We start from the raw sequence: 24,077 nt of genomic DNA on the forward strand, positions 1-24,077 counted from the left end.
TTTGCCTGGCAAATCCCATGGATGGAGGAGCCTGGTGGGCTGCAGTCCATGGGGTCGCTAAGAGTCAGACATGACTGAGCAACTTCACTTTCACTTTTCACTTTCATGCATTGGAGAAGGAAATGGCAACTCACTCCAGTGTTCTTGCCTGGAGTATCCCAGGGATGGGGGAGCCTGATGGGCTGCCGTCTATGGGGTTGCACACAGTCAGACACGACCGAAGTGACTTAGCAGCAGCAGCAGCCCCAGCAAGGCTATAAAACTTTGAAACCTACCCAGAGTTCGCATAGTCACTAGAAACAGAGTACCTCTTCAGTGACCAGGTTACAGATCTGGTTTCTGACCAATCATCGCCGGTCAGAACACGGTATCGGTTTGGGTTCTTCTCCTAATGTGAGTCCAACCTTGGCCAGCAGGAATCAGGCTGAACTTGATTTGCAAAATCAACCAGACCTTGTAGTATTTGGCTTTCAGGTAGGTTTTTATTTCCCACTCAGTCCCCACCCTCTGTCACTCGAAATGGTTTGCTTTCATGTCTCGCTTGGCCAGTGCTCCATAGCCCATTGTCCTGTCTTCATGATGTATTGGCCTGGTCTGTTAACATTATTAAAGGTTAATGTACGCCCTTTGAATATTTTCTTGAAATCAGTTGGGCATTCTAGAGGTTTCTCCCCCAGGAGATGAGGGGTAGACTCTGCCTGATGCTCTTTGGGACCCTTTGGCTGATAGCATCTCGGATCCTGTTTCTGGACCCTCTCTCTGCTTGGCCATTGAGTGCAACCATCAGTGCTGTGCCCTCTTTTCGCCTGGCTGTTTTTGTCACGTCCTGTGCCCCTCCGTCTGTTCTTATCTTGGGATATTCCCTTGGTTTTCTCGACTGTTTGTCTTACTCAGAGTTCCTGGTCTTTACTTTTTCCTGTTGTATAAGAGGTACAAAAACAAGCACATATTTATACACTATAGACAGACATAAGAAAAAACAAAGCACCTGTATTTTAACAACACTTCCTAGCTTGTTAAAATCCATATAAATATTATGCGTGTCTTATTTTATCTCTGCGTTACAAATTCCTTTTGGTACACTTTATACCAGGCTTGCCTGCTGGCTCAGGCAGTAAAGAATCTGCCTGCAATGCAGGAGGCCTGGGTTTGATCCCTGGGGCAGGAAGATCCCCTGGAGAAGGAAATGGCTACCAACTCCAGTATTCTTGCCTAGGAAATCCCATGGACTGAGGAGCCCTGAAGGCTACAGTCCTTTGAACATCATTTTGAACTCCAGGCCTTTCTCTGATTAAACAAGATTTTTTCTTGCTGTTCATTTGCTCAGTCATGTCTGACTCTCTGCGACCCCACGAACTGCAGCACGCCAGGCTTTCCTCTCCTTCACTAACTCCCGTAGTTTGCTCAAACTCCAGAGTCTTCTCCAGCACCACAGTTCCAAAGCATCAATTCTTCAGTGCTCAGCCTTCTTTATGGTCCAACTCTTACATTGCTACATGACTACTGGAAAAACCATAGCTTTGACTGTATGAACCTTTGTTGGCAAAGTGATGTCTCTGCTTTTTAGTATGCTGTCTAGGTTCATCATAGCTTTTCTTCCAAGGAACAAGCATCTTTTAACTAACCAAGACGTGTCTTTTTTGATGGACCAAATTGCTTCAGTTTGGTCCTGGGAGCTCTTTCTGGCCAACTCCTTTGTCCTTGTAGCACTGTCCCTGACATTTCTTTGAGATATCCTTGCTGTGTGGCCACAAGCAGATTTTCCAATCTTTCCCTGATTGTGTGCTCCGTCGAGTCTGACTCTTTGCGACCCCACAGACTGTAGCCCGGCAGACTCCTCTGTCCATGGGATTCTCCAGGCAAGAATGCCAGAGTGGGTTGCCATGCCCTCCTGCAGGGGATCCTCCCAACCCAGGGATCAAACTTGGGTCTCCTACATCTCCTGCAGATGGGTTCTTTACCACTGCACCACCCAGGAATCCCCTTTAAAGTTGTCACGTGTTTGTAACAATTGTCCTTGCTTAACACATGAGGCTTCTGGATTCAGATTTTCTTACTAAATAAAGTTTATTTGCTGGTTAAGATTCTACTACACTGAGCACAAGGTAAACACATGTCTGCCTCTCCTCTGTGTAAGGATGGCTGTTCCCACCGCAGAGTCTGTGGTTGCTGTCCAGCAGTCATGTCTTCAAATGCAGTGAAGACGCCAAAATAGCACCCTTTCAGGGCTTTGATTTATGAAAATGGTGGCGGCAGCCCCACTTCTGTTTGCCCAGCCGTTCCAAGTACCCTGCGCAGTTTGTGAAGAAGGGCTCCTCTAGTAGGTGAACTTGAGGAACTGGTTCAAAGGCAGGCTCGTTAGCAAAGCAGCTCAAGCGGTCCAGAATCTTCCTGCAATGCAGGAGATTCGGGTTCAATCCCTGAGTTGGGAGGATCCCATGAAGTAGTATACTCACTCTACTGTTCTTGCCTGGAAAATCCCATGGACAGAGGGGCCTGGTGGGCTGCATCAATAGGGTTGAAAGGAGCTGGAGGCCACTGAGCACACAAGCATGCAACACACACACACAGTAGTGATGCTGAAAACAGACCGACACCTACTGAGCCTTCCATTACATGCCTGGTGCTGGTCCAGGTATCCTGTTACAGGTATAATCTCACTTAATCCTCATGACATACGTTTTCTGTACAGTTATTCGTCTCATTTTAAACTATGGCTGGCCAAGATCATACAGCTAGTAAGGGGCAGAGTTGGGATTCAGAACCAGGCGGGATGGCACCAGAACCTACAGTTACTTAGGCAGCCAGTCATTGTCCTCAGAAGGGAGAATATTTCCATCCAACTAGGAAAATTAAAAGAACAGTGGCATTAGACTTGAACTTCAGCACAGGTCTCTAAGCTGTTACATTTAGGGTAGTTTAAAAGGAAGCTTCCCCAAACTTCAGAACGGGAAGGACCTTGAGATGTTGAGTCCGGTTTATTTCACCGATGAGGAAATTGAAAGATTGGTTTATATGAGTCAGAGTCACACACTGCAGTGTGGCCAGGCTGGGGCCAAGATCCAGAGTTTCTGACTCCAGTTCCCTCTTCTTCCTAATCAGCCATGAGGCTTTGATTTACAGACATTCATCTCCCATTTTACAACATAAAATGAACTGTGCATGATGTGATCCAGAAAAGTTGAAATAAACTCAGCCTTTGCCTTTTAAGTTTGCATTTTATTACTGTAGCACCTCTTAACGCATATATTCAAAGTAGTAGGAAAAAAACTGATAGTTTTGTTTTGTTTTTTTTTTTTTTGCTTTTTTGCTTTCTTTATTGCTTCCTTTACTTGAACTGATATTATTAGTGCAAAATAGGAGCACATGGGCCAATGAGGCTTTTGCTACCGAAGGACAGCTCCTCGATTACTGGCCTTTTCTTAGCAACATACATGCACTGTAGCTTTTAATGTGATGAAATGCTAGCCGTTTCGTGCCAAGTGCTTTATTATACGTGGAAAGTGACATCAGTCCCTCAGCTGCCTTGGGAATGCTCTTGGCTCTTTGTGTTGGTTGTTAGGCACTAAGGTGCTTAATAAATTCAGCCTTGAAGAGCTCTCAGAAATTGGTGATTAGACAGACTTTTGTTTTTTAAACATTAAGACTGGGTTTCCTATATACTTCAGGTCATGCCCTCGTTTGAATCAAAATGCTTAGAAAGGAGTGGGCCACTGTTGCTGATTCTTTGCAGCATGGGAATCCAGAATAAGTACTTTTCCTAGTAAACATTTGCCCCTTTGACTAATCTGCTAGGACATACCTCCCACATAGAGATTTAGTATATAAACTCCCGCACTGTGAAAAGTTATCTCTTCAAAAGTAATAGTTTAAACTTCAACCTCAAAGATAAAATAAACACTGAAAATTGAAACCAAATAAAAATATACCTTAACATTAAAAAATACATACTTTTGGTGAAAGTATGTAAATGAAAATGAGATTTCTACCTGATCCTGACTAGCACACGAAAATCTGGTTTGAGATAAATCTGACTCAAAGATTTTTGTATCCAAAAGGTACCTGACTTCTCAGCACCATCTTGTGGTAACTTTTAAACTGGGATGTTTGCTTGTGAGATTTATGTTACACAGCATAAATGGAGAAGTAAAAAGTATAATCAGAAAGTCTTCCAGTCTCTTTAATACCGTAGGGAAACATGAACACTTTTGTTTAGCGTAACTAATTTAGCTCATATTACCAACAAACCTCTGTTTTGTGGAAGCCTGAGTACCTTATAGGGACAGACAGTTGAGAGTAATTAAATGAAAGACCAGATATCTCCAGAAAGGAGATACAGTGAAAACAGTCATGTCAGGCTCGTCAGCCATGGGTGTCTTAGTCTCCTTACAAAACTGACATGACGTGACTAAAGTAGTAGGAGTTTCTTTGATATATAATGTTATTATTTATTTTGGGCTGTGCTGGGTCTTTGTTGCTGCATAGCTTTTTCTCTAGCTGCGGTGAGCTCCTCTCTGGTTGTGGTGCACAGGCTTCTCACTGCAGTGGCTTCTCTTGTTGCAGAGCACAGATTCTAGAGCCGGGGGGCTCCAGGAGCTGCAGCACGTGGGCTCGGTAGTTGTGCCTCCTGGGCTCTAGAGCACAGGCTCAGTAGGTGTGGTGCGTGGGCTCAGTTCCTCTACAGCACATGGGACCTTAATGGCTCAGGAATCGAACCTGAGTCTCCTGCACTGGCAGGCTGATTCTTTACCACCAGGGGATCCTGTTGCTTGTTTGTTTGTTTTAATCATCTGTAGTAAGAAAGAGTGCTATCCACTGACCAGAAAATTGAGGTAACTCAGAAGGAAATGGCAACCCACTCCAGTGTTCTTGCCTGGAGAATCCCAGGGACAGGAGAGCCTGGTAGGCTGCTCTCTATGGGGTCGCACAGAGTTGGACATGACTGAAGCAACTTAGCAGCAGCAGCAGCAGCAGCAGCATGACAGAAGGCAAACAGATAGGACAGGATTGACTGAGAAACAAAACAGAGGGCCACAGCCCAGACACCGTTGAGTTGTGCAGCAAAGCTTGGAGCTGCTGTGGGGTTTGGGGGTTTTGATGGGAAGAGGCGAGCCCTAAGCCAGCATAATTTGGATTAGTTAGACCTGCTGAACCTACTCATCCTTCCCCAAGACAAGTGTAGATGCTGATGGCAGGGTAGCACACCAGTGCCCAAGAAGACACAGGGAACCCCAGTCTAAGAGGATAAGACAGTGAGCACCCTCTGGGCATCAGCCTCCTTGTTCCTCTCCCATCTCCCTAAGGCTGGCTTCTGTCACGGGATGCTTGTGGTTTAGTTGCTAAGTCCTGTCCGACTCTTGTGGCCCCATGGACTGTAGCCCACCAGGCTCCTCTGACCATGGGATTCTCCAGGCAAGAATACTGGAGTGGGTTGTCATGTCTTCCTGCAGGGGATCTTCCCAACCCAAGAATCGAACTCAGGTCTCCTGCATTGCAGGCAGTTTCTTTACCAACAGGGCTACCAGGGAAGCCTCTGTCACGGGGACCTGCAGCCAACAGTGACAAACAGTTGCAAGTCTCAGACCTCAAGATGAGCCCCAAATCAGGAAATGCCAGACATTTGAAGGAAACGACAGCTCTGAAAGAGGAATTACATTCAACAAACAGAACCAACACCCAGGGAACAAATGAAAATAGTCAAATACGTGCACGTAGTGAGTAATTCATTTCGTCTACTTAGTAAATATGCTCATAAATAGCAAAACCAAAGATAAAACTAAGAAAGAAGAAAACTGGATACAGATTAAATTAGAAAGTAAACTAATAAAATGTATTTACCTAAACTTTTATTGCATAATCTGAAAATTTAAAAATGCATCTAAAATTCCAGATTATCTCAACATTACATAGGAGGGGAGATAGAAGTGGAAATATATTAAGGATAACTGATATTCGTTAGCTTAGCCTTTGATGCAAGAATATAAATTTCAAGTATGTTAAAACTAACAATATTATTATAATATACATAAATATACACATTAAATATGAAATTACTTTATGTATAAAATTTATGAGAAGAGATTTGATGGGAGACTCCTAGTTAAATTTTACTGTCACATTTTCAAAGTTTTTCCCATTCAATTACTTTTATACTTTTTTTTTTTTTTTGGTCAACTTGTTCAGGTGTATTTTTTAATTTAGTTGTAAAAGGGGATAAAACTACAAATCAGGAACCATGAAAGAATGCATACAGTGGTATTTTTTTTGATCATTTATGGATCTATTTTTATTTTTTCAAGTATGGCTTGATTTTACTTTCCTAGAATTCTTTTGTAACTACACCCCTGTCTGTTTAATTCTGTTGAATTTTGTTGTTTCTGTTACAGCCAGAAGTGTGTGACTAGGTTGACATTTTATTTGGTCCAAGTGACATGAGGTCCCTTTTACCTGGCATATTTTTTCTTGTGTAATAAATTGAGAATTGGTTCATAAAATATTATGGTTTGGGAAATGTCAGCATCCTAGTTTTAATTATAATGACTTGCTGCTGCTGCTAAGTCACTTCAGTCATGTCCAACTCTGTGCGACCCCATAGACGGCAGCCCACCAGGCTCTGCCATCCCTGGGGTTCTCCAGGCAAGAACACTGGAGTGGGTTGCCATTGCCTTCTCCATTGTGTGAAAGTGAAAAGTGAAAGTGAAGTTGTTCAGTCGAGTCTGACTCGTAGTGACGCCATGGACTTGTTATATCCCTGATAATCTCTAAAGACCTAGAATTTAAACTAAGAAATGCATCCTGTCTTTCTAGCTTTAAATTATGAATACATAATGTCTATTTTACATTGAATGATGTTCAGAGTCTAATATGTTTTTCCCTTGTGAATAAGATACAAATATATTGGAATTTAGTAGTAAAATTACCGTATGTTTAAAGTGTCATTTGTCCTTTGGTTGTTGTTTTGAGGGAAAAGAGGGGGAAAAAAAAAAAACAGAGAAAGATAAATCCCCCCAGAACACAACCTTTAAAATTCAGAAGTTCACTAATATGCATTTCCTGGAAGAAATTGAAATGGCCAATATGTGTATGAAAAATGCTTACCCTCACAATGAACAAAAGGAAATGTGAACTTTAATGACATTTTTGGCTATCAGATTGGTGAGGTTTTCATGGATAGAATCCTCTGCTCTTAAAGGGACACAGAAAATGGCATTTTCACGGATTGATGGTGGAGTGGGGCCATGCCCATCACCTGGGTGTTAGTTCAGTTAAACACTCAGACTCAGGACTGTGTGCCGTAACCATGTCAATTAGCAGATGCTCAGAAGGAAATACAGCCTGCCAGCAGGACAGCATCAAGCGTTTGCTCTGCAGTGGGGGGCTTCTCAACTCTCCACGTAGTTGTCCACACAGCCATTTAGAACCTGTTCTCTTTGGTGCCCTGGGTGATAACGTGGGTGTGAAGTTATGAATGAGACTAACAGTGGTAGTTACTGAAGGCTCCCTGGCTGAGCACCTCAGTCCCCAGGAGCCAGTATGTATTATAGCAGCTCCATAGCATGGCTTGGAGAAGGCAATGGCACCCCACTCCAGTACTGTTGCCTGGAAAATCCCATGGACGGAGGAGCCTGGTAGGCTGCAGTCCATGGGGTCGCTAAGAGTCAGACACGACTGAGCGACTTCACTTTCACTTTCCACTTTCATGCATTGGAGAAGGAAATGGCAACCCACTCCAGTGTTCTTGCCTGGAGAATCCCATGGACGGAGAAGCCTGATAGGCTGCAGTCCATGGGGTCGTACAGAGTTGGACACAACTGAAGCGACTTAGCAGCAGCATAGCATGGCTTCCCAGTTTCCTACAAGTGTGCCAGTTACAAGAGTCACTGAACTCAGGAACACCTAAGCTGTGTATAGCCTACTAGGTATTTATGATTCCTTCTAGTCAAGATGCAATTTGCCAATCAAGGGTTATTTTTCTCCTAAGCAATGATGCTTAGTAACATGGTTGTCAGTATACATTTATTGGGCGCCTGGGGGAACAGAGCTTGAAACTGAACTGAAGGAGGGCATATTCTGTTGTAGAAGGGAGAGGAGTTTCATTAACTCTTTGCTCACAGAGAATAAATGTATAATCTCTTTTTAAGTAGACAATTTGATAATATATATTAAAAGTTTTGTGTATATATCCTTTCAATTTGATAATTTTCTTTGCAGGAATTTATGTGATGAATAAGATATATGCATAAATTCAGTTCAGTTGCTCCGTAGTGTCTGACCCTTTGCGACCCCGTAGACTGATGTGCCTATATAAGTAGGTTCACTGCAACATTATTTATCATAGTGGATAATTAATGATCATCTAAATGCTCAGCAATTGGTTAAGCAAAATATGGTACATTCATATTATAGAATACTGTTTGGTGGCTCCGATGGTAAAGAATCTGCCTGCAGTGTGGGAGACCCCGGCTTGATTCCTGGGTGGGAGAGATCCTCTGGAGAAGGGAATGGCTCCCCACTCCAGTCTTCTCGCCTGGAGAATCCCATGGACAGAGGAACCTGGTGGGCCACAGTCTATGGGGTCACAAAGAGCCGGACGAGACTAAGTGATTAACGCTTTCACTTTTTTCACGTAAATTTATGAAATAGATATTTCCAGAAACAATATTAAAATGATTTATATCAAAGTATTTACTGTTTAACTCTGAATGATGGTTTTCTATATATTCTTTTGAAACCATGGATCAGTAATTTTTAGCTTTGATCACATATTACTTTTCTAAGTGATTATTTCTTACAAAGATCGAAAAATTTAATTTCAATGGATACTGCTTACACTGATGAATCATGCATTTTAAGAGTTTTCATTCCATTAAGAAGGCTTGATCTTGAACTCTTTTAATGAAATTTTGTGTTTATAAACTACTCAGATCTGTCTCATATCAACATTTGAAATAAGTCTTGAAATACTCCAAATTGTCAAAATCATTCTCAGTTCATTTTCCTGTATACTGTATTTGTAATTCTAACGTCTAATTAAAATTTCCTAAGTTATAAGTCTATCAGAACTGATATTAAGTGAATACAGAATTTTTAGTCGGGTTGTAGAGTTGATCTTGGGGGGCTGGGAAGGTTAAAACACATGTAGTTCAGAAACTGTGGCTCAATGCTTTTGAGGTGAAAAGTCACATAACTAAATATTTTCATCCTCTTTGGTAGAATTTAGATGTCAGACTCTAGCTTCTTTTGTCAGATTACAGGCAGGTTAGTTGTGACCATCATTGCTTCCTATTGAACTTTTTAAAAATATGTACACGTTTCTTTGCATTTTCCGCTTTTTTAAATATATCCACGTCATAGTAATATATCCAGTCATAGTAATATATCCACATCGTGGTTTGTCTTTAACATCTTTCCATCTACCAGTAGTCTTGCTGCTCTGTTTATTGGTTCAGAATGTATAAAACAAATAGTTCTCCAAGGGGGTATATGGTACTTGGAGGCATATATAGGTATGGAAAGGAACATGTAATTTCAGCTCTACTTTAAGCAAAATGAAGTCATGTAATATCCAAAGAAATGTTTATTGCATTTGTTACTTGCTGTTTTGTGTTGTGTCCCTTAGCCTCCTTATAACTGGATGATTAGGTTAGTTCGCCTGTGGACGTGCTGTGTAGTTCAGAAGACCAGTTTTCCAGACAGTGACTGGGACTCTAGTCCTAGTCCCAGTAGGGGCTGTGTCACCTTGGGACTCAGTTTCCTCATCTGTAAGATGCATGGATTAGCTGAGATGGTCTCTTAGGTGTTTCTCAAATAAAAAGACCCTTAAGATGTATGTAATTTCTAGCTCTAAGATTTATGATGATGAAGTTTCTGATAGTTTTATGGTTTCTCTTTCAGTTTATATCTGTTCAAACTAGGAATTGCACCCCAGATCCAGGATTTGCTGGGCAAAGTAGACTTCACAGGTACTATTCTTTATCTTGATAATCTTTTACAGTGTGGTTATTAAGAACATGTATAAAATTTAAAAAAAAGAAAATGTAGCGATATTTTTTTTTCATTTTGATATTGATTCTCTTTTTTTCTTTCTATTGATCAGAGGAGAAAACTTGCTTATTGTCTTTAGGCTCTGCCAAGTGTCTGTTTCCTCACCTTTGTGAAATGAGAAAGGGAGGCTGGCTTCTTTCTAAGGCTCTTCTTTAGAATTGACCCCATGTTCTTGATGAACACATTTCTTGACACAAATACCCTCAGTCCTGCCTCCATCTCTATGGCTTTCATTGATTTTTTTGGCTGTTGTTCTTTTTCAGAGGAAGAAATCAGTAATATGAGAAAGGAGCTTGAGAAATATGGAATACAAATGCCATCTTTCAGCAAAATAGGTGGTATTCTGGCTAATGAACTGTCTGTGGATGAAGCTGCACGTGAGTTTACTTAAGATTCAGACTTGCCAACGGCATGAGACTGACCTATTCTTGATTTTGGTTATAAGAAATAGGATATTTAGAAGATATTATAAGCACTCTAAATTTTTTTATAATATTTATTATAGGTAATTGACTTGAGCACATCAGAATATAACCAAATAATTGACCTTGGACTCTAGACATCTGCTTGTACAATGCAATTTAAGAAGTTCCAGAAATATCTTTACTCTCCCAAACGTTTCTCTGCGTTCTTTGTCCTTAGATTTCAGCAGCAGGGTACTCACTGCTGGGAATCTTTCCATGTTGCGAGTTAAATTGCAGTCGTCTCTTGAAGACAACATGATACTTTCAAAGTGTCACCCTGCAAACTCCCAGTGGTTGCCATAGTGTTTGATTTACATTCAATGCAAGTTGAATAAATGAATGCTATGCTATGCTAATGCTGTGCTAAGTCACTTCAGTCGTGTCCGACTCTGTGTGACCCCATAGACGGCAGCCCACCAGGCTCCACCGTCCCTGGGATTCTCCAGGCAAGAACACTGGAGTGGGTTGCCATTTCCTTCTCCAATGCATGAAAGTGAAAAGAGAAAGTGAAGTCTCTCAGTCGTGTCCGAATAAATGAATAGGAATCATGTAACAGATGCTGAGGACCTGAGATAAATGCGCAGGGCGGGAGGTTGTCGCGGGGATGTGCTGTGATGTGTCTAAGGTTCTATTGTCTGAATTCTTGACTGGACCCCATGGAAGAAAGTAAAACTGCTTAAGTTGTGCCCAGTCAGTACACCTGTCCGTGTTGGCTTTTGCTGATAAAGTTCTTTTTTTCTTTTTACTTTGCAGTGCATGCTGCAGTCATAGCCATTAATGAAGCTATTGAAAAAGGAATCGCTGAGCAGACCGTTGTAACGCTAAGAAACCCAAACGCAGTTTTGACTTTAGTGGATGACGATCTCGCACAGGAATATCAGAAGGAACTCTGGGAAGCCAAGAAAAGAAAAGAGGAAAATGCAAGGCTGAAGGTATTCAGTTAGATTCTGAGTGCTCAATACAGTAATAAGCATGGTTATACATTGCTAGTTTGAAACAGCTTTAATGTTATGAGGGATATTTTTAAAGCCACTGGCTGTGGTCTCTCTAGCCACAGGCTATTGGTTTGGTGAAGTATAAAGGAAAAAGAAGACCATATCCTCTGTAAGGAAATTAGGTTTTCTTTTTTGATGAGTATTACAGGTAGCAAGGATGAAAGATCATGTTGAAAACTTATCAAGAAGGTGTAGAAGGAGCAGTTAAAGATTTTCCCTAGTTGAATAGCACCAGCAGACCTCGTGTTAGGTAGCTCACCTTCAGATTTATTACTAGAGGCTAATCACTGAGTGTGGTGAGGTTAGAGAAGACGCTTTTGAATTCGCTTTCCTTGTATTTTCTCCATAGTTTCCCCTCGTATTTGAAGAAGTGAGTTCCCTCCTTGGAAAGTCAGCTCCTGACCCTCACTTTATATTTCCTGCCTCCTGTCTTACGGAAAACTTTGCACTCAGATTCCACTTCCTCACCAGCTTTCCCCTCCTTAAAATCTTCGCTCCGTTATCAAAGTAGCCCCTTTATCTTCGCTTTTTCTCAGGGGATGGCATTGGGCACACTTGCCCCACACTGCCCCTGGCCTTAAACTGCCTGCTTCGCCACCCCCCACCCATGTTTTCTGGGCCTCTCTGCTGCTCTGGGCGTCCTCTGCATCTCTTCACATCTCTGCTTGTCCCTCCCCCTAAATGTGGAGAGCCCTCAACATCTGACATTAAATCACTCTTTTCTTTGCACTTCCTCCATTGAGCTCATCTACTTGTTGAAGAACTCAAGCTGTCAGCTTGATGCCCTCATCCCTTTGCCCCGCCCCATCAGGAAGATGCTCATCCCTACCCTACCCTTCTCAGAAACGTGCCTTATACTGACTTCATTTTGGAATGACCCCCACACTGTTTCAGAACTCTCTTTATGCCCTCTGTGTCCTGGGCGTCACTACCCTGTGCCGCCTTTACTTGCTGGGCTGACCTCCATCCGCCCCCCTTCTCATGTCACCACTCCTGCCTCAGCCCTGCCCCTCCTGACCTTGTCTCAGGGCTCTTCCCCTTGGGTTCCCTGGCTTCCTATCATTTTCCAAACCAAGCCCTCTCCCAAGTTCCAGGTTGCAAAATTGGTCTTTAGCTACAGATCTGATGTCATCCCACCAGAAACCTCCCCTGATTCCCTGCTGCCTACTGAGTCAAGCACAGGTCCTTCTGTTGGCCTCAAAAGATTCCAGCATACCCAACCTACCTCCCCATCTTTGTGGCTAACCCAGGACACGCACTCTGACTGTAGCCCTGACACACCAAGCTTTCTCACCGTTGTGATCAAATCCTGTTGCCTACATCCTTCTCTCTCTTCTCTCCCTTGAACATTACTCTCTTCTTCCATAATGATGATGAAAGTCACTCAGTCATATCTGACCCCATGGACTGTAGCCCACCAGGCTCCTCTGTCCATGGGATTCTCCAGGCAATAATACCAGAGTGGGTAGCCATTCTCTTCTCCAGAGGATCTTCCTGACCCAGGCATCAAGCCCAGGTCTCTTGCACTGCAGGCAGATTCTTTACCATCTGAGCCACCAGGGAAGCCCTCTCTCCCAGGCCCTCCTCAGTTGTTGTCTCTTTTTAAAATCTTTCTTTCCACCCGTGTACTTCCCTAGAATATATTTTGTTCTGCTATATTTGTTATTTATGTTCTTGATTTTTCTGTTAGACTGAATCAAATGGCCAATATTCAGCTGGTTTTGATCTAGAAAAAAATGGCAGTATCAAGTGGTCCAACCTAATGTTTTCCACATTAGACAATTAGGGCTTTACAGAGAGTCACTGGGTCTGTTGTTCATTTTTGTAACCCTTGCTGGCATAGCTAACCTTGGCTTTTCACAGAGCAGGCACTCTTAAATGCTTGTATCGAGTTCACATGAATATTAACAAATGGTTTTTAGCACTCTTTAAGATTTTGCTTTTGAATATCAAGCTTTGGAACCACTTAACCTCAAGAATCAATGAAGCCTTTGTTTTGCAGAGTAACTGTATCTCAGAAGAAGAAAGAGATGCATATGAAGAATTGCTGACACAAGCAGAAATCCAAGGCAATATCAATAAAGTCAACAGTGAGTAATGGATCATATGAAGGAAATGGATACTTCTATAAGATGCAAATTTTTCTTATCTGAATCTCAGCAAAACTCTTAACATATATCCTTATAAAAGTGCCTTATATGATGACAGATCCACTAAAAGTGTTGCTCTTAATTCTGGTGCGTCATCTGCTAGTTTTCCGTGGAGCTTTTCTGGCCATCTTGTCCCCAGTCCATGCAAAGTATCTCAAAACATCTTGAAGCTAGGTTGACTGTACCTTCCTGTTTCATACAGTGTATGTCATTTTTTGAACCTATCCCTTATTGGGCTATCCTTAAAGTTCTTTTAGTAAAGATTATGAGTTAACGATTGTCATTCCTTGCCCAGGATTATATGATAACATTTTATTGGAATTGTAAAGCTGTTATTGACACCTCTGCTTTTTCTTACTTCTGAATTATTAGTCTGCAGTGTGTAAGAATTGTTCTCTTACCGCTTGTGTAGCTTTGGTGCAAGTGAATATGTGGCAGACCTATAAATCACATCATGGCAGGTTTGAATCCCATGGCCCTGAGACTCCATGGAGTCCTACAGGACAATTCTCCTTGGTACCTAGTTCAGTTATGTGACTATAAAGAACAAAAAACTGGGGTGATTAAAATAAGCATGTGCAACTTTAGATACACTAGTCTCTTTATTAGTCTTTTTTGTTTCTCTAATAAAATTTGTTTTTACTTGAGGCAGTAAGGAATTCTCTTTGACATTTATGTCCCCAAGGTCAACTAAATAACCCACATATACCCTGAAAATGAATACATCAAAGGCCAGTTAGTCCATTTAATAAGGCATGTGAACTTCTGCCAAGTTTAAACTTGGAGTGTCCACTAATTCCAGTAGTCCTAAACCCTCAGTGTAACCTGCTAGGTGAGCCTTGAATGTTCTTTATGGCTCTTAGCGCCTTCAAGGAAATGTGCATCTATAGGTATTACTCAAGAGTGTTCCTCTAAGTTGCTGGTAGAGACATATATTAAAGGCTTCAAACAAGGAGGCCCAGAGAAAATTGATAGATATGTCTAGGAGTTAACCCGAGTGGGTTTGAGAATTTACCTCCATTTACAAGTACTGCGAGCACCGGGATTACTTTCTTTAAGGAACACCTTGACATTTTGAGATGTGTGCTCCTATTTTTATTCTTATTAAATTTTGAACATGTTGGTGATGATACATGAAGTACAATTTCAAGTTTCTCTTTCTGCTCTATTTGAAAGCTGAGAATTTCATTATGCTTGACAGAAATGGATTTTAGGAAGAAACTAATATTGCCAGCGAGACATCTGAGGTTCATAAGCTTAGTGGGGAAATGGTTCCCTAGCTGAATGCCATCCTTTATTTTTGAAATGTTTATAACCACTAGAATAAATTTCTTTTTCATGTTAAATATAATACCTTATATAAATGTTTCATCACTTGATTGAATGACAGAATTTCCTGACCACAAATTTGATGCCAGATTGACTATGTTTTTTTTCCACTTTTAAGTAAAAAGCATGAGATGATTTGCACTAATGCATAACCAGCTAAAATTATGAAAGACATTGCAGTGTTTAATGGCTTTAAATGCATAGAACATGATTATTCTGAAGGTTTTGATCTCTCCCTATTGGAAAATTTATAGTAATACTAGAAATATCTAGTATTAGTCTTGAAAAAATTCTCCAAAGCATATTTTAGCCAGTGACATGACAATGAGACAATGGTATGCTTTAAAATATGTCAGTGTAACTACTTGACAAGCTTTCCCCCAGTCATTGAGCTTGTTGTATTAAAATGTTGAGGTGTCTACATTTGTAGCAGCCATGGTAATGGCAGAAAGTGACAGCTTTGATGATAGCAGTACCAGCTCTGTTTTCAGAGGCTTCGGGTTTGTTTGGACTGCAGTCATTTAACTTAGAGTTTGGTACCTGCTTTCCATTCATTACATATATTCTGTTAAGATTAGGGCTTGAGACTTTGTTAAATGCAGAGTGTAAAAGAGTGGTTAAGCTTACTTTATATTTCTTTTTTTTTAGAAGAAGTGGTTCATTAAGTTCTAAAAGTGTAAGTTTTCTGGGGTGTGGCATGAAAGACTGCATTAGTTCTAAGTGTTTCCTGTTCTTAAATGAGGTATCTCAGTAGAAAAGCTATTGAGCTTGGCTCCGTGTGAATATAGGTAGAGAAGATAAATTCCCATCTGTTAAAAAGGGTTAGAATAATCTTAGCTATAGTCTTGTCATGTGTTAGGGAGACAGACTAATCCTTGAAAACTCTAGAAATGTCTGGGTCTGTGTTGTCTCTACTAACCTGAAACCTTCTCTGTAAGGCAAAACCCCATTGGTTCCGCCCAGTTTCTGTTGCCTGGTAGCAGAGTCCATCACTCATTCTTCCATTTAGTCACAATTCCATTTCTGTTTTCTTGAAACTATACTGAACTTACTGTTCCGAGTACCCTCCATGTGGTCACTAAAATTCAGGTCTTTATAATCTGAATGTTATAACTCGTAGAGACATCACAGAGCTTCTGATTGGATCAGGTAATGTAAACCAAGGCATCTCTGTGATGAGGGCGTTTTTTTATTTTTTAGGTTAAATGATACAGTAGCTCTCCCCCACCCCCACTCCCCACTTATCCACAGTTTTCTTGACAGAAATGTCAATTCCCTACTGTCAATTGCAGTCTGAAAATGTTAGATGGAAATTTCCAGGAATAACGCCTGTCTTTTCAGTTACCTGCTGTTCCAAGTAGCATGGTGAACTCTCACGCCACCCCCTTGGCACGTGGATCGTCACTTTGTCCGGGAGGCCCCACCCTTCAGTCACTTGGTAGCCGTCTCAGTCACCAGACTGTCTGGTGTCATAGTCCTCGTGTCCACGCCGTCCTTGCTTTGCTTAATAATGGCCCCAGAGCCCGAGAGTAGGGATGCTAGCAATTCAGAGATGCCAAAGAGAAGCTATTACACGCCTTCTTTAAGTGGAAAGCCAATGGGTCAATGAAGAAATCAAAAAAATAGCTTGAGATGAATGAAAATGGAAACCCAACTTGCCAAAACTTATGGGTCATAGCAAAAGCAGCTCCAAGAGAGAAGTATATAGCAATACTCAGCTACTTCAAGAAACAAGAAAAATTGTAAAATAACAATAAATAAAACTGAAACAGAGTCATAGGCACAGAGAACAAGCTAATTTTTGCCAGAAGGGGAGATGGATGGGATGGGAGAAATAGTTAAGATGTTAAGAGGGACACTCTACCAGTATAAAATAAGGAAGTCCTAAGAATGTTATTAGTTATTGTTGTTTATCTCTTACTATGCCTAACTTATAAATTAAACTTTATCACAGATGTGTATATATGGGGCAGGGCGGGGCGGGGGGGGGGAACAGTACCTGCAGGGTTCGGGTCTGTCGTGATTTCAGGCATCCACTGGAGTTCTTGGAACCATACTAACACATGGGGACCACCATTCCAACGTAGAATTATATACTCATATGACTTTTGGTTGTAATAGTTTTAAAAACATATCTGAAATTATATTCCCCTAAAAAACCACACTTTACAAAACACAAGAGATGAGGGAGACTACTTGGAGACTTAAACACCATTCTAGATCAAACAGCAGTGTGCCCGAGCGCCTCCTGTGGGGTCCCGTGGTGCTCATTCAGAGGGAAGATAAAACAGTGGTAGGGCAAGCCTTGCTTCTGGTCTTCACATATCTTTAATCTCCTTGGGGAGGCAGAGCTAACACACAAAGAGTATTAAAGAGCAATGCCTGTGGGATACACATGGCCCAGTCCTAAATACCAAAACAATGCCCAGGGTGTGAAATTCTCAGGAACTGAAGCCCTGTGAGGACTTTATGGGAGAAATGGTTCCAATGCTGGTCCTGAAAGGAAGAATTTTGCAGGGAAGTCATGCTAGTCAGGAATGCCCTTATAACTCCAGCTTTATCAATGCTGAGGTTCTTGTAGGGACTAGCTCCAAGGATTAGACTATTTTCCAATTACAAGCTACCAGTTCCAACGCTTTGCTTACCATCCAAATGCAACTTTTCAGAGTTCATGGAAGATGACTGCTTAGGCTGTAATCCTTGGAAGTGTGGGCTGGTGGGGTCAGGCCGCAGTGGGAAAGGCACAGGTTCTGATGAAACGTTACTCCGACCCCAGGGCTGGCTGCAGTGGACCACATCAATGCTGTTATTCGGGAGGGTGACCCTGAGAACACCCTGTTTGCACTGCAGAGACCAGAGGCCCAGCTGCCCATTGTCTATCCTTTTGCTGCTGCGATGTATCAGAATGAACTTTTCAACCTCCAGAAGCAGAACGCCATGGTAAGTCAGAAGAGACTTGGTTACAGAGATGTTCATTCTGAGTCCTAGCAACCAGCAGTGCTGCTGAAGACAGGTGAGTGGAGTGGAGTGTCTCCAGCTTGTGCCAGTCACTGGTCTCGTTGGCTTCCCTGTACCAATTCCACACCACCTTCCGCTTCAACTCCTGCCTTTCATCTCCTTAAAGAATCTGAGAGCATAGTTAGGAAATGCAGTCAGGGCTCTACACAAATACGCACTTCAAACTAGTTGTTCTTATTTTCTATGTGATTTTTTAAAAACTTGGTATAATTTAATAACAGACTGAAAGTTTTTTTTAATATCTAACTCTCTTGATTTAGATTTCCAGAAATCTGCAACCAAGAGCATTAGCACCATGACTTTGATTTTTGTTAGTGTCTGTTCTTACTATGTTAATGGGATTAAGCAGTAAAATCATATAAGGTTACAGTAAATAAGAGCATATTTATTAGTACAGGATTAACCTAAACAGTGCAACAGAGTGAAAAATCCTAAAGGCAGTGCCAAGAACTTAATGTATGAAAGAGATAATATTTCAAAGACCTGGGAAAAGAAATGAAATCCTTAGAAGCATTTAACCATTTGGGAAAGAAAACATTACCTCACTACACACAATAGAATAAATTTCCAGTATGAAAGGTTATGTGTAAAAAATCATTTAAAAATTAAAGTTCTGAAAAAACATGGAAGGACATTGGATCTTAAAATCAACAACAGTAGTGCTCTACCAAAAAACAAGAGGAGGAAAGCATAAAGCATAAACAGGCAACTCACAAATATACAGGGACATTTTTATCTATAGTACTGAAAAAAGGAAACAAACCATATGTTTAACCAGGAACAGACTGCACACCCTACTATTAAATGGAAAAAATGAGATTGAAATATATAGCATTATCTTGTTTTTTACAATTAGAAAAGGAAAATAGTTTAAAAAACCAAAGTCTCTGTAAATGTTTGCATGAATTAAAAAACAACGAAAAGTGTATGTCACGAAAGGCCTTGGGTAGTAGGGTTTGTTTTCTTATCCTTGCTTATTAAGACTTACAGTGCTTTATAAATAGCTATTGCAGTATGAACTGTGCACACCACTTGTATGTGAATTTTTTTCAATAGTAAATACTATAGTATGATAGGATACACAGTTGGTTGGATCCGAGGATGCAGAAACTAGGATACAGAAGGATGAGCATATGGAGGATACGGAAGGATGAGCATATGGAGGACCAACTTACATGGGGGCAGAGGAGCCCGGTGGGCTACGGTCCACGGGGTCACAAAGAGTCAGACATGACTTAGTGACTGAACAACAACAGCTCTATGGAGATTTTGGACCGCGTGGAGGTTCAGCGCTCCTAACTCTGGTGTTGCTCAGTGGTCAACTCTATTTTGTAATAAAAGAAAAATAAGTTATTTCTTTAAACTGCCTATGGGTTCTCTTGTTCATATTGTCCCTGTTTCTCTAACTCTGAGGCCTAAAGCTACGTACACTCTGACACATTCATCCGTTTTTTCTTTATTTGTCCTCATCTTTTTGGCTGTATACCACTTTAGGTATTTGTGGTGAATCTCAAATGATTCCATTCTGCTCTTTACTTGTAATTTGATACCTTCCTTCTATGTTAAACCCACAGTTAATGTAAGGTCTTTGGATAAAACTTACATGTTCCCTATAAAAACCCTTTTTCCCATTTGCTTTGGAACATAAAATTGTGCTTTGTTAATCTAAAATCAATTCACTGTGAAATTTCCATGGAGAACCAGAAAGCTGTAGTGCATTTTGGTATAAATATTATACATACGGAATATACAATATCCTAAATGTAAAGATAGGTATCAGGGTTTTAAAAAATTTATTTTCATGCTTACTCTATGTTCCTTCAATAGGATGGAAGAAATAACCCTTTTGAAGCTGGGCCAAGTCAGTATAAAATGGTTAAAAGGAAAAGAATGGTGAAAGGGGCTTTCTGTAACCTGAGACTTATTTTTTAAATAAGCCTAATCCTTACCTGCTTTTCATTAAGATTTGCCTCACATTTCTTCAAATATCTAGACCCTAGAGTACGTTTAAAATTTCTACCCATTTATAAAAATGTGACTTAGACTAACTTTTTAAAAATTAAAATCTATGTTGCTTAATGACTTTGATTTACTTTTCCAGGGTTATCATCTTTAGGTAAAATTCTCCCCTCTTTTCCTTACCCTTAATTCAAACTGAAAGTCATTATTTATACTAATGTCTTACTCTGCACTTAGAGACAGTAACGATGTTATCCAACCGGTGGCTTAATTGTTTGGTAAGACTAAGCCTGTTGGCAGCCAGTATAGCTGCAGATAGGAAGTGGCTGTGGCCATGCAGATGCTTATGGAGTCATAACTAAGGATTGTAATTAACTCAATTCCCCAGACGAGCATCTAAGGAAAATCCAGAAGCCACTGACCTGTTCTTGAAAGCCAATGAAAAATAGATGACCAGGCAGCCCTCTTTGTCCTGGGTTCTCACAATCTCTGACTTTTCTGTACTGTTTGAAGTGAACCTTCTGAACCCCCATCACATACATGGGGTGTGTAAATTTGGGCAGCTTATATTACCGTATGTTTCCTAACAGAACTACTTGGCCCATGAGGAGCTCTTGATTGCGGTGGAAATGCTATCTGCTGTAGCTTTACTCAACCAGGCCTTGGAGAGCAGCGATCTTGTGTCTGTGCAGAATCAACTTAGAAGTCCGACAATAGGCTTTAACAATCTGGACGAGACGTATGTGGAACGGTAAGGGAACGTTTTCCAAACTTCCTTTCAGTGCAGAGATGTGTGTTTGGCAGACCTCACAGATGAACGATTTATTCCTTCCTGAAGAAATCCGTATAACCATGCGTGCTTTTTTTTTTTTTTGCCATGCTCATTTTCTTAAAAGCTAGTCTACTTTGTTCTAAGAGTCCTTCAAATATTTGAATCCTTCTTCCCAGTTTTCCTTTTAGAGGAACAGAGTCTAAGATGGAGCATCCTATGGCAGTTTCTTACTGTATATATTATTACCAAAAATTGATAGGCTTAAATAAAATAAATGTTGAATGCATACCTTCCCTTGGGCTTTAGAAAATAACAGAATGTGGAACAGTTGGAAGCAGCCTTAATAATCGTCCAGACCAGTTTCTTAGTTTACTGGCAAGGAAACTGAATCTGTATTTGTGGACCCAAAGTTGGGCAGTTGAGCTTCAAACCTCATTCTTCTGATGGTTAAACCAAAGGACTCCAGAGACCCCAGTGGCTCGTGACAGTGGGTAACGATCTCAACTTAGTGTCTTTTATTTCTTGTTCCTGAAATAAGCTACTCGATAGTATAGTTGATAGAATCAAAAACACTATAGCAGATATAGAGAGAAAACTAAGGGCCAGAATCATCAGTCAGGTCAGTTGCTCAGTCGTCTCTGACTCTTTGCGACCCCATGGACTGCAGCACGCCAGGCTTCCCTCTCCATCACCAACTCCCAGAGCTTACTCAAACTCATGTCCATCGAGTCGGTGATGCCATCCAACCATCTCATCCTCTGTCATCCCCTTCTCCTCCCACCTTCAGTCTTTCCCAGCATCAGGGTCTTTTCCAATGAGTCAGTTCTTTGCATTGGGTCGCCAGAGGATTGGAGCTTCAGCTTCAGCATCAGTCCTTCCAGTGAATATCCAGAACAGATTTCCTTTACGACTGACCTCCCTGCAGTCCAAGGGCCAGGATAAGGAGCCCAATTAGAAAGAAAGAGAAGTCGCTCAGTTGTGTCCAACTCTTTGCAACCCCATGGACTGTAGCCTGCCAGGCTCCTTCATCCATGGGATTCTCTGGGCAAGAATACTGGAGTCGGTTGCCATTTCCTTCTCCGGTGGATCATCCTGACCCAGGGATCGAACCCAGGTCTCCCACACTGGAGGCGGATTCTTTACCAGCTGAGCTACCAGGAAAACCCTCATTTTACTTATAAGTGAGCAGTTATGGGTGATCAAGGGCTCAGACTCTCTTCGAGCAGCTTCCTTTGCTTAAGCAAAAGGGACAAAGGGAAAGGAACACTCTCATACAGAGGTGGATGTCACCAGAGTGAACCCTGCCATTCTGGATGTGAGGCCAATTAGAGGTTAAGACAAAGTGAAGTCACTCAGTCGTATCCGACTCTTTGTGACCCCATAGACTGTAGCCTACCAGGCTCTTCTGTCCATGGGATTTTCCAGGCAATAGTACTGGAGTGGATTGCCATTTCCTTCTCCAGGTTAAGACAAAAGCCCAAGTTAAAACGAGTGAATTTCCATCTTGGATTCTTGTGACCACCAGGGGGAGATGTCTGCATAGATCTTGACAAAAGCACTTACTGGTTCTGGAATTGCTGAAGTAGGTAATTCTCTTGAGTGACGTACAGTCCAGTCGTACAGGAGACATAAAGACTTGCTAGATTTTTTTTAAATGGTATTTGACCACTTGTCTATGTAGAGAATGGCCCCAAAGTAGTAGAACAGTCACCAGGGAAGCCCTAGTAGAACAGTGGCCTTTGCTTGTTTTTGGTCATCTTGGAAAAACTGATGTTCTTATGCAACTTAATTTGACGACTTGGTTTCTATAACTTGTTAGAGTCTATTTCCAAGGTAATTTATTTCGACCTCTGCTGTTTATGTTAATAGCGCCATCCTCTCCTCCAAGCTTAGACACCTCCCGTTAACGTGAGTTTTTCTCTGCGTTTGTGAGATACCCTTGAGCTATGCATAGCCTGCTCACTTTTTCCCAGACAGTAGCCAGTATGTGTGCACCGCACCTCTGCATAACGTTTCCATTTCCCAGTGAGCACTTCATTTAGACATTTCACTTTTGCTTTTGAAATGACCTCCAAATTGGTCTTGCTCTGTCTCTGCCGTCCTCATTCATTCTTTTCTAACTAGGCTTTTCTGCTTTCTCAGTTAGAGAAGGCAGAGTTGGTCTCTTCGTTATGAAGCCTAACGGTCTAACGGGACTTGTTGATGAGATCATTTTCAAGACACAGAGCATCCCTGCGACCTCCCTCTAAATGACAGTACCCCCTCCCTCCAAATCACCCACTTTGAGGATTAAAAATCCTCTCTTCCTGTATCTCAATTTACAAATAACCCATTAAGGAAATGGACCCACACCCCATTTGAGAACCTGTGATTTTCAACTGGGGACATGAATAGGCTTTAGAGTGCAAATATTCTGTATGAAAGACTTCTAAAATTTTATTTTAAAATAAAATAACATATTTTAGCACTTTCCAGGTCACCTGGATGACCCAATACCAACAGGAGTTTCCTGAGCCCCTTTGGTTCTTACACGGATTGTTGCTTTGGTCCCAAGTGGTCTCCTGCAGCCTCAACATCTCAGTTTACATGCTAGCTTTTAACCAGGTTCTTGGAAGCCCAAGAGGGCAGGTTTTCAACTTTAAGAAACACCTGGGGTAACAGGCAAATTTGGCCTTGGAATACGGAATGAAGCAGGGCAAAGACTGATAGAGTTTTGCCAAGAAAATGCACTGGTCATAACAAACACCCTCTTCCAACAGCACAAGAGAAGACTCTACACATGAACATCACCAGATGGTCAACACCGAAATCAGACTGATTATATTCTTTGCAGCCAAAGATGGAGAAGCCCTATACAGTCAGCAAAAACAAGACCAGGAGCTGACTGTGGCTCAGACCATGAACTCCTTATTGCCAAATTCAGACTTAAATTGAAGAAAGTAGGGAAAACCACTAGACCATTCAGGTATGACCTAAATCAAATCCCTTCTGATTATACAGTGGAAGTGAGAAATAGATTTAAGGGCCTAGATCTGATAGATAGAGTGCCTGATGAACTATGGAATGAGGTTCGTGACATTGTACAGGAGACAGGGATCAAGACCATCCCCATGGAAAAGAAATGCAAAAAAGCAAAATGGCTGTCTGGGGAGGCCTTACAAATAGCTGTGAAAAGAAGAGAAGCGAAAAGCAAAGGAGAAAAGGAAAGATATAAGCATCTGAATGCAGAGTTCCAAAGAATAGCAAGAAGAGATAAGAAAGCCTTCCTCAGCGATCAATGCAAAGAAATCGAGGAAAACAACAGAATGGGAAAGACTAGGGATCTCTTCAAGAAAATCAGAGATAC

General features: G+C 41.4%; 1 protein-coding gene across 1 annotated transcript in view; it reads left to right on the forward strand.

The window, feature by feature from the left end:
- IQGAP2 (IQ motif containing GTPase activating protein 2) overlaps positions 1 to 24,077 on the forward strand; it is a 330,456-nt gene that overhangs the window by 200,569 nt on the left and 105,810 nt on the right. The window contains exons 6-11 of the mRNA XM_010847615.1: positions 9,895 to 9,962; positions 10,308 to 10,421; positions 11,262 to 11,440; positions 13,506 to 13,593; positions 17,759 to 17,922; positions 20,550 to 20,710. Of these exons, the coding sequence (XP_010845917.1) occupies positions 9,895 to 9,962; positions 10,308 to 10,421; positions 11,262 to 11,440; positions 13,506 to 13,593; positions 17,759 to 17,922; positions 20,550 to 20,710 (774 nt within the window). The remainder of the gene's footprint in view (positions 1 to 9,894; positions 9,963 to 10,307; positions 10,422 to 11,261; positions 11,441 to 13,505; positions 13,594 to 17,758; positions 17,923 to 20,549; positions 20,711 to 24,077) is intronic.

This window comes from Bison bison, unplaced genomic scaffold, assembly GCF_000754665.1.
Source record: "Bison bison bison isolate TAMUID 2011002044 unplaced genomic scaffold, Bison_UMD1.0 scf7180017864252, whole genome shotgun sequence".
Taxonomy (NCBI): Eukaryota; Metazoa; Chordata; class Mammalia; order Artiodactyla; family Bovidae; genus Bison; species Bison bison.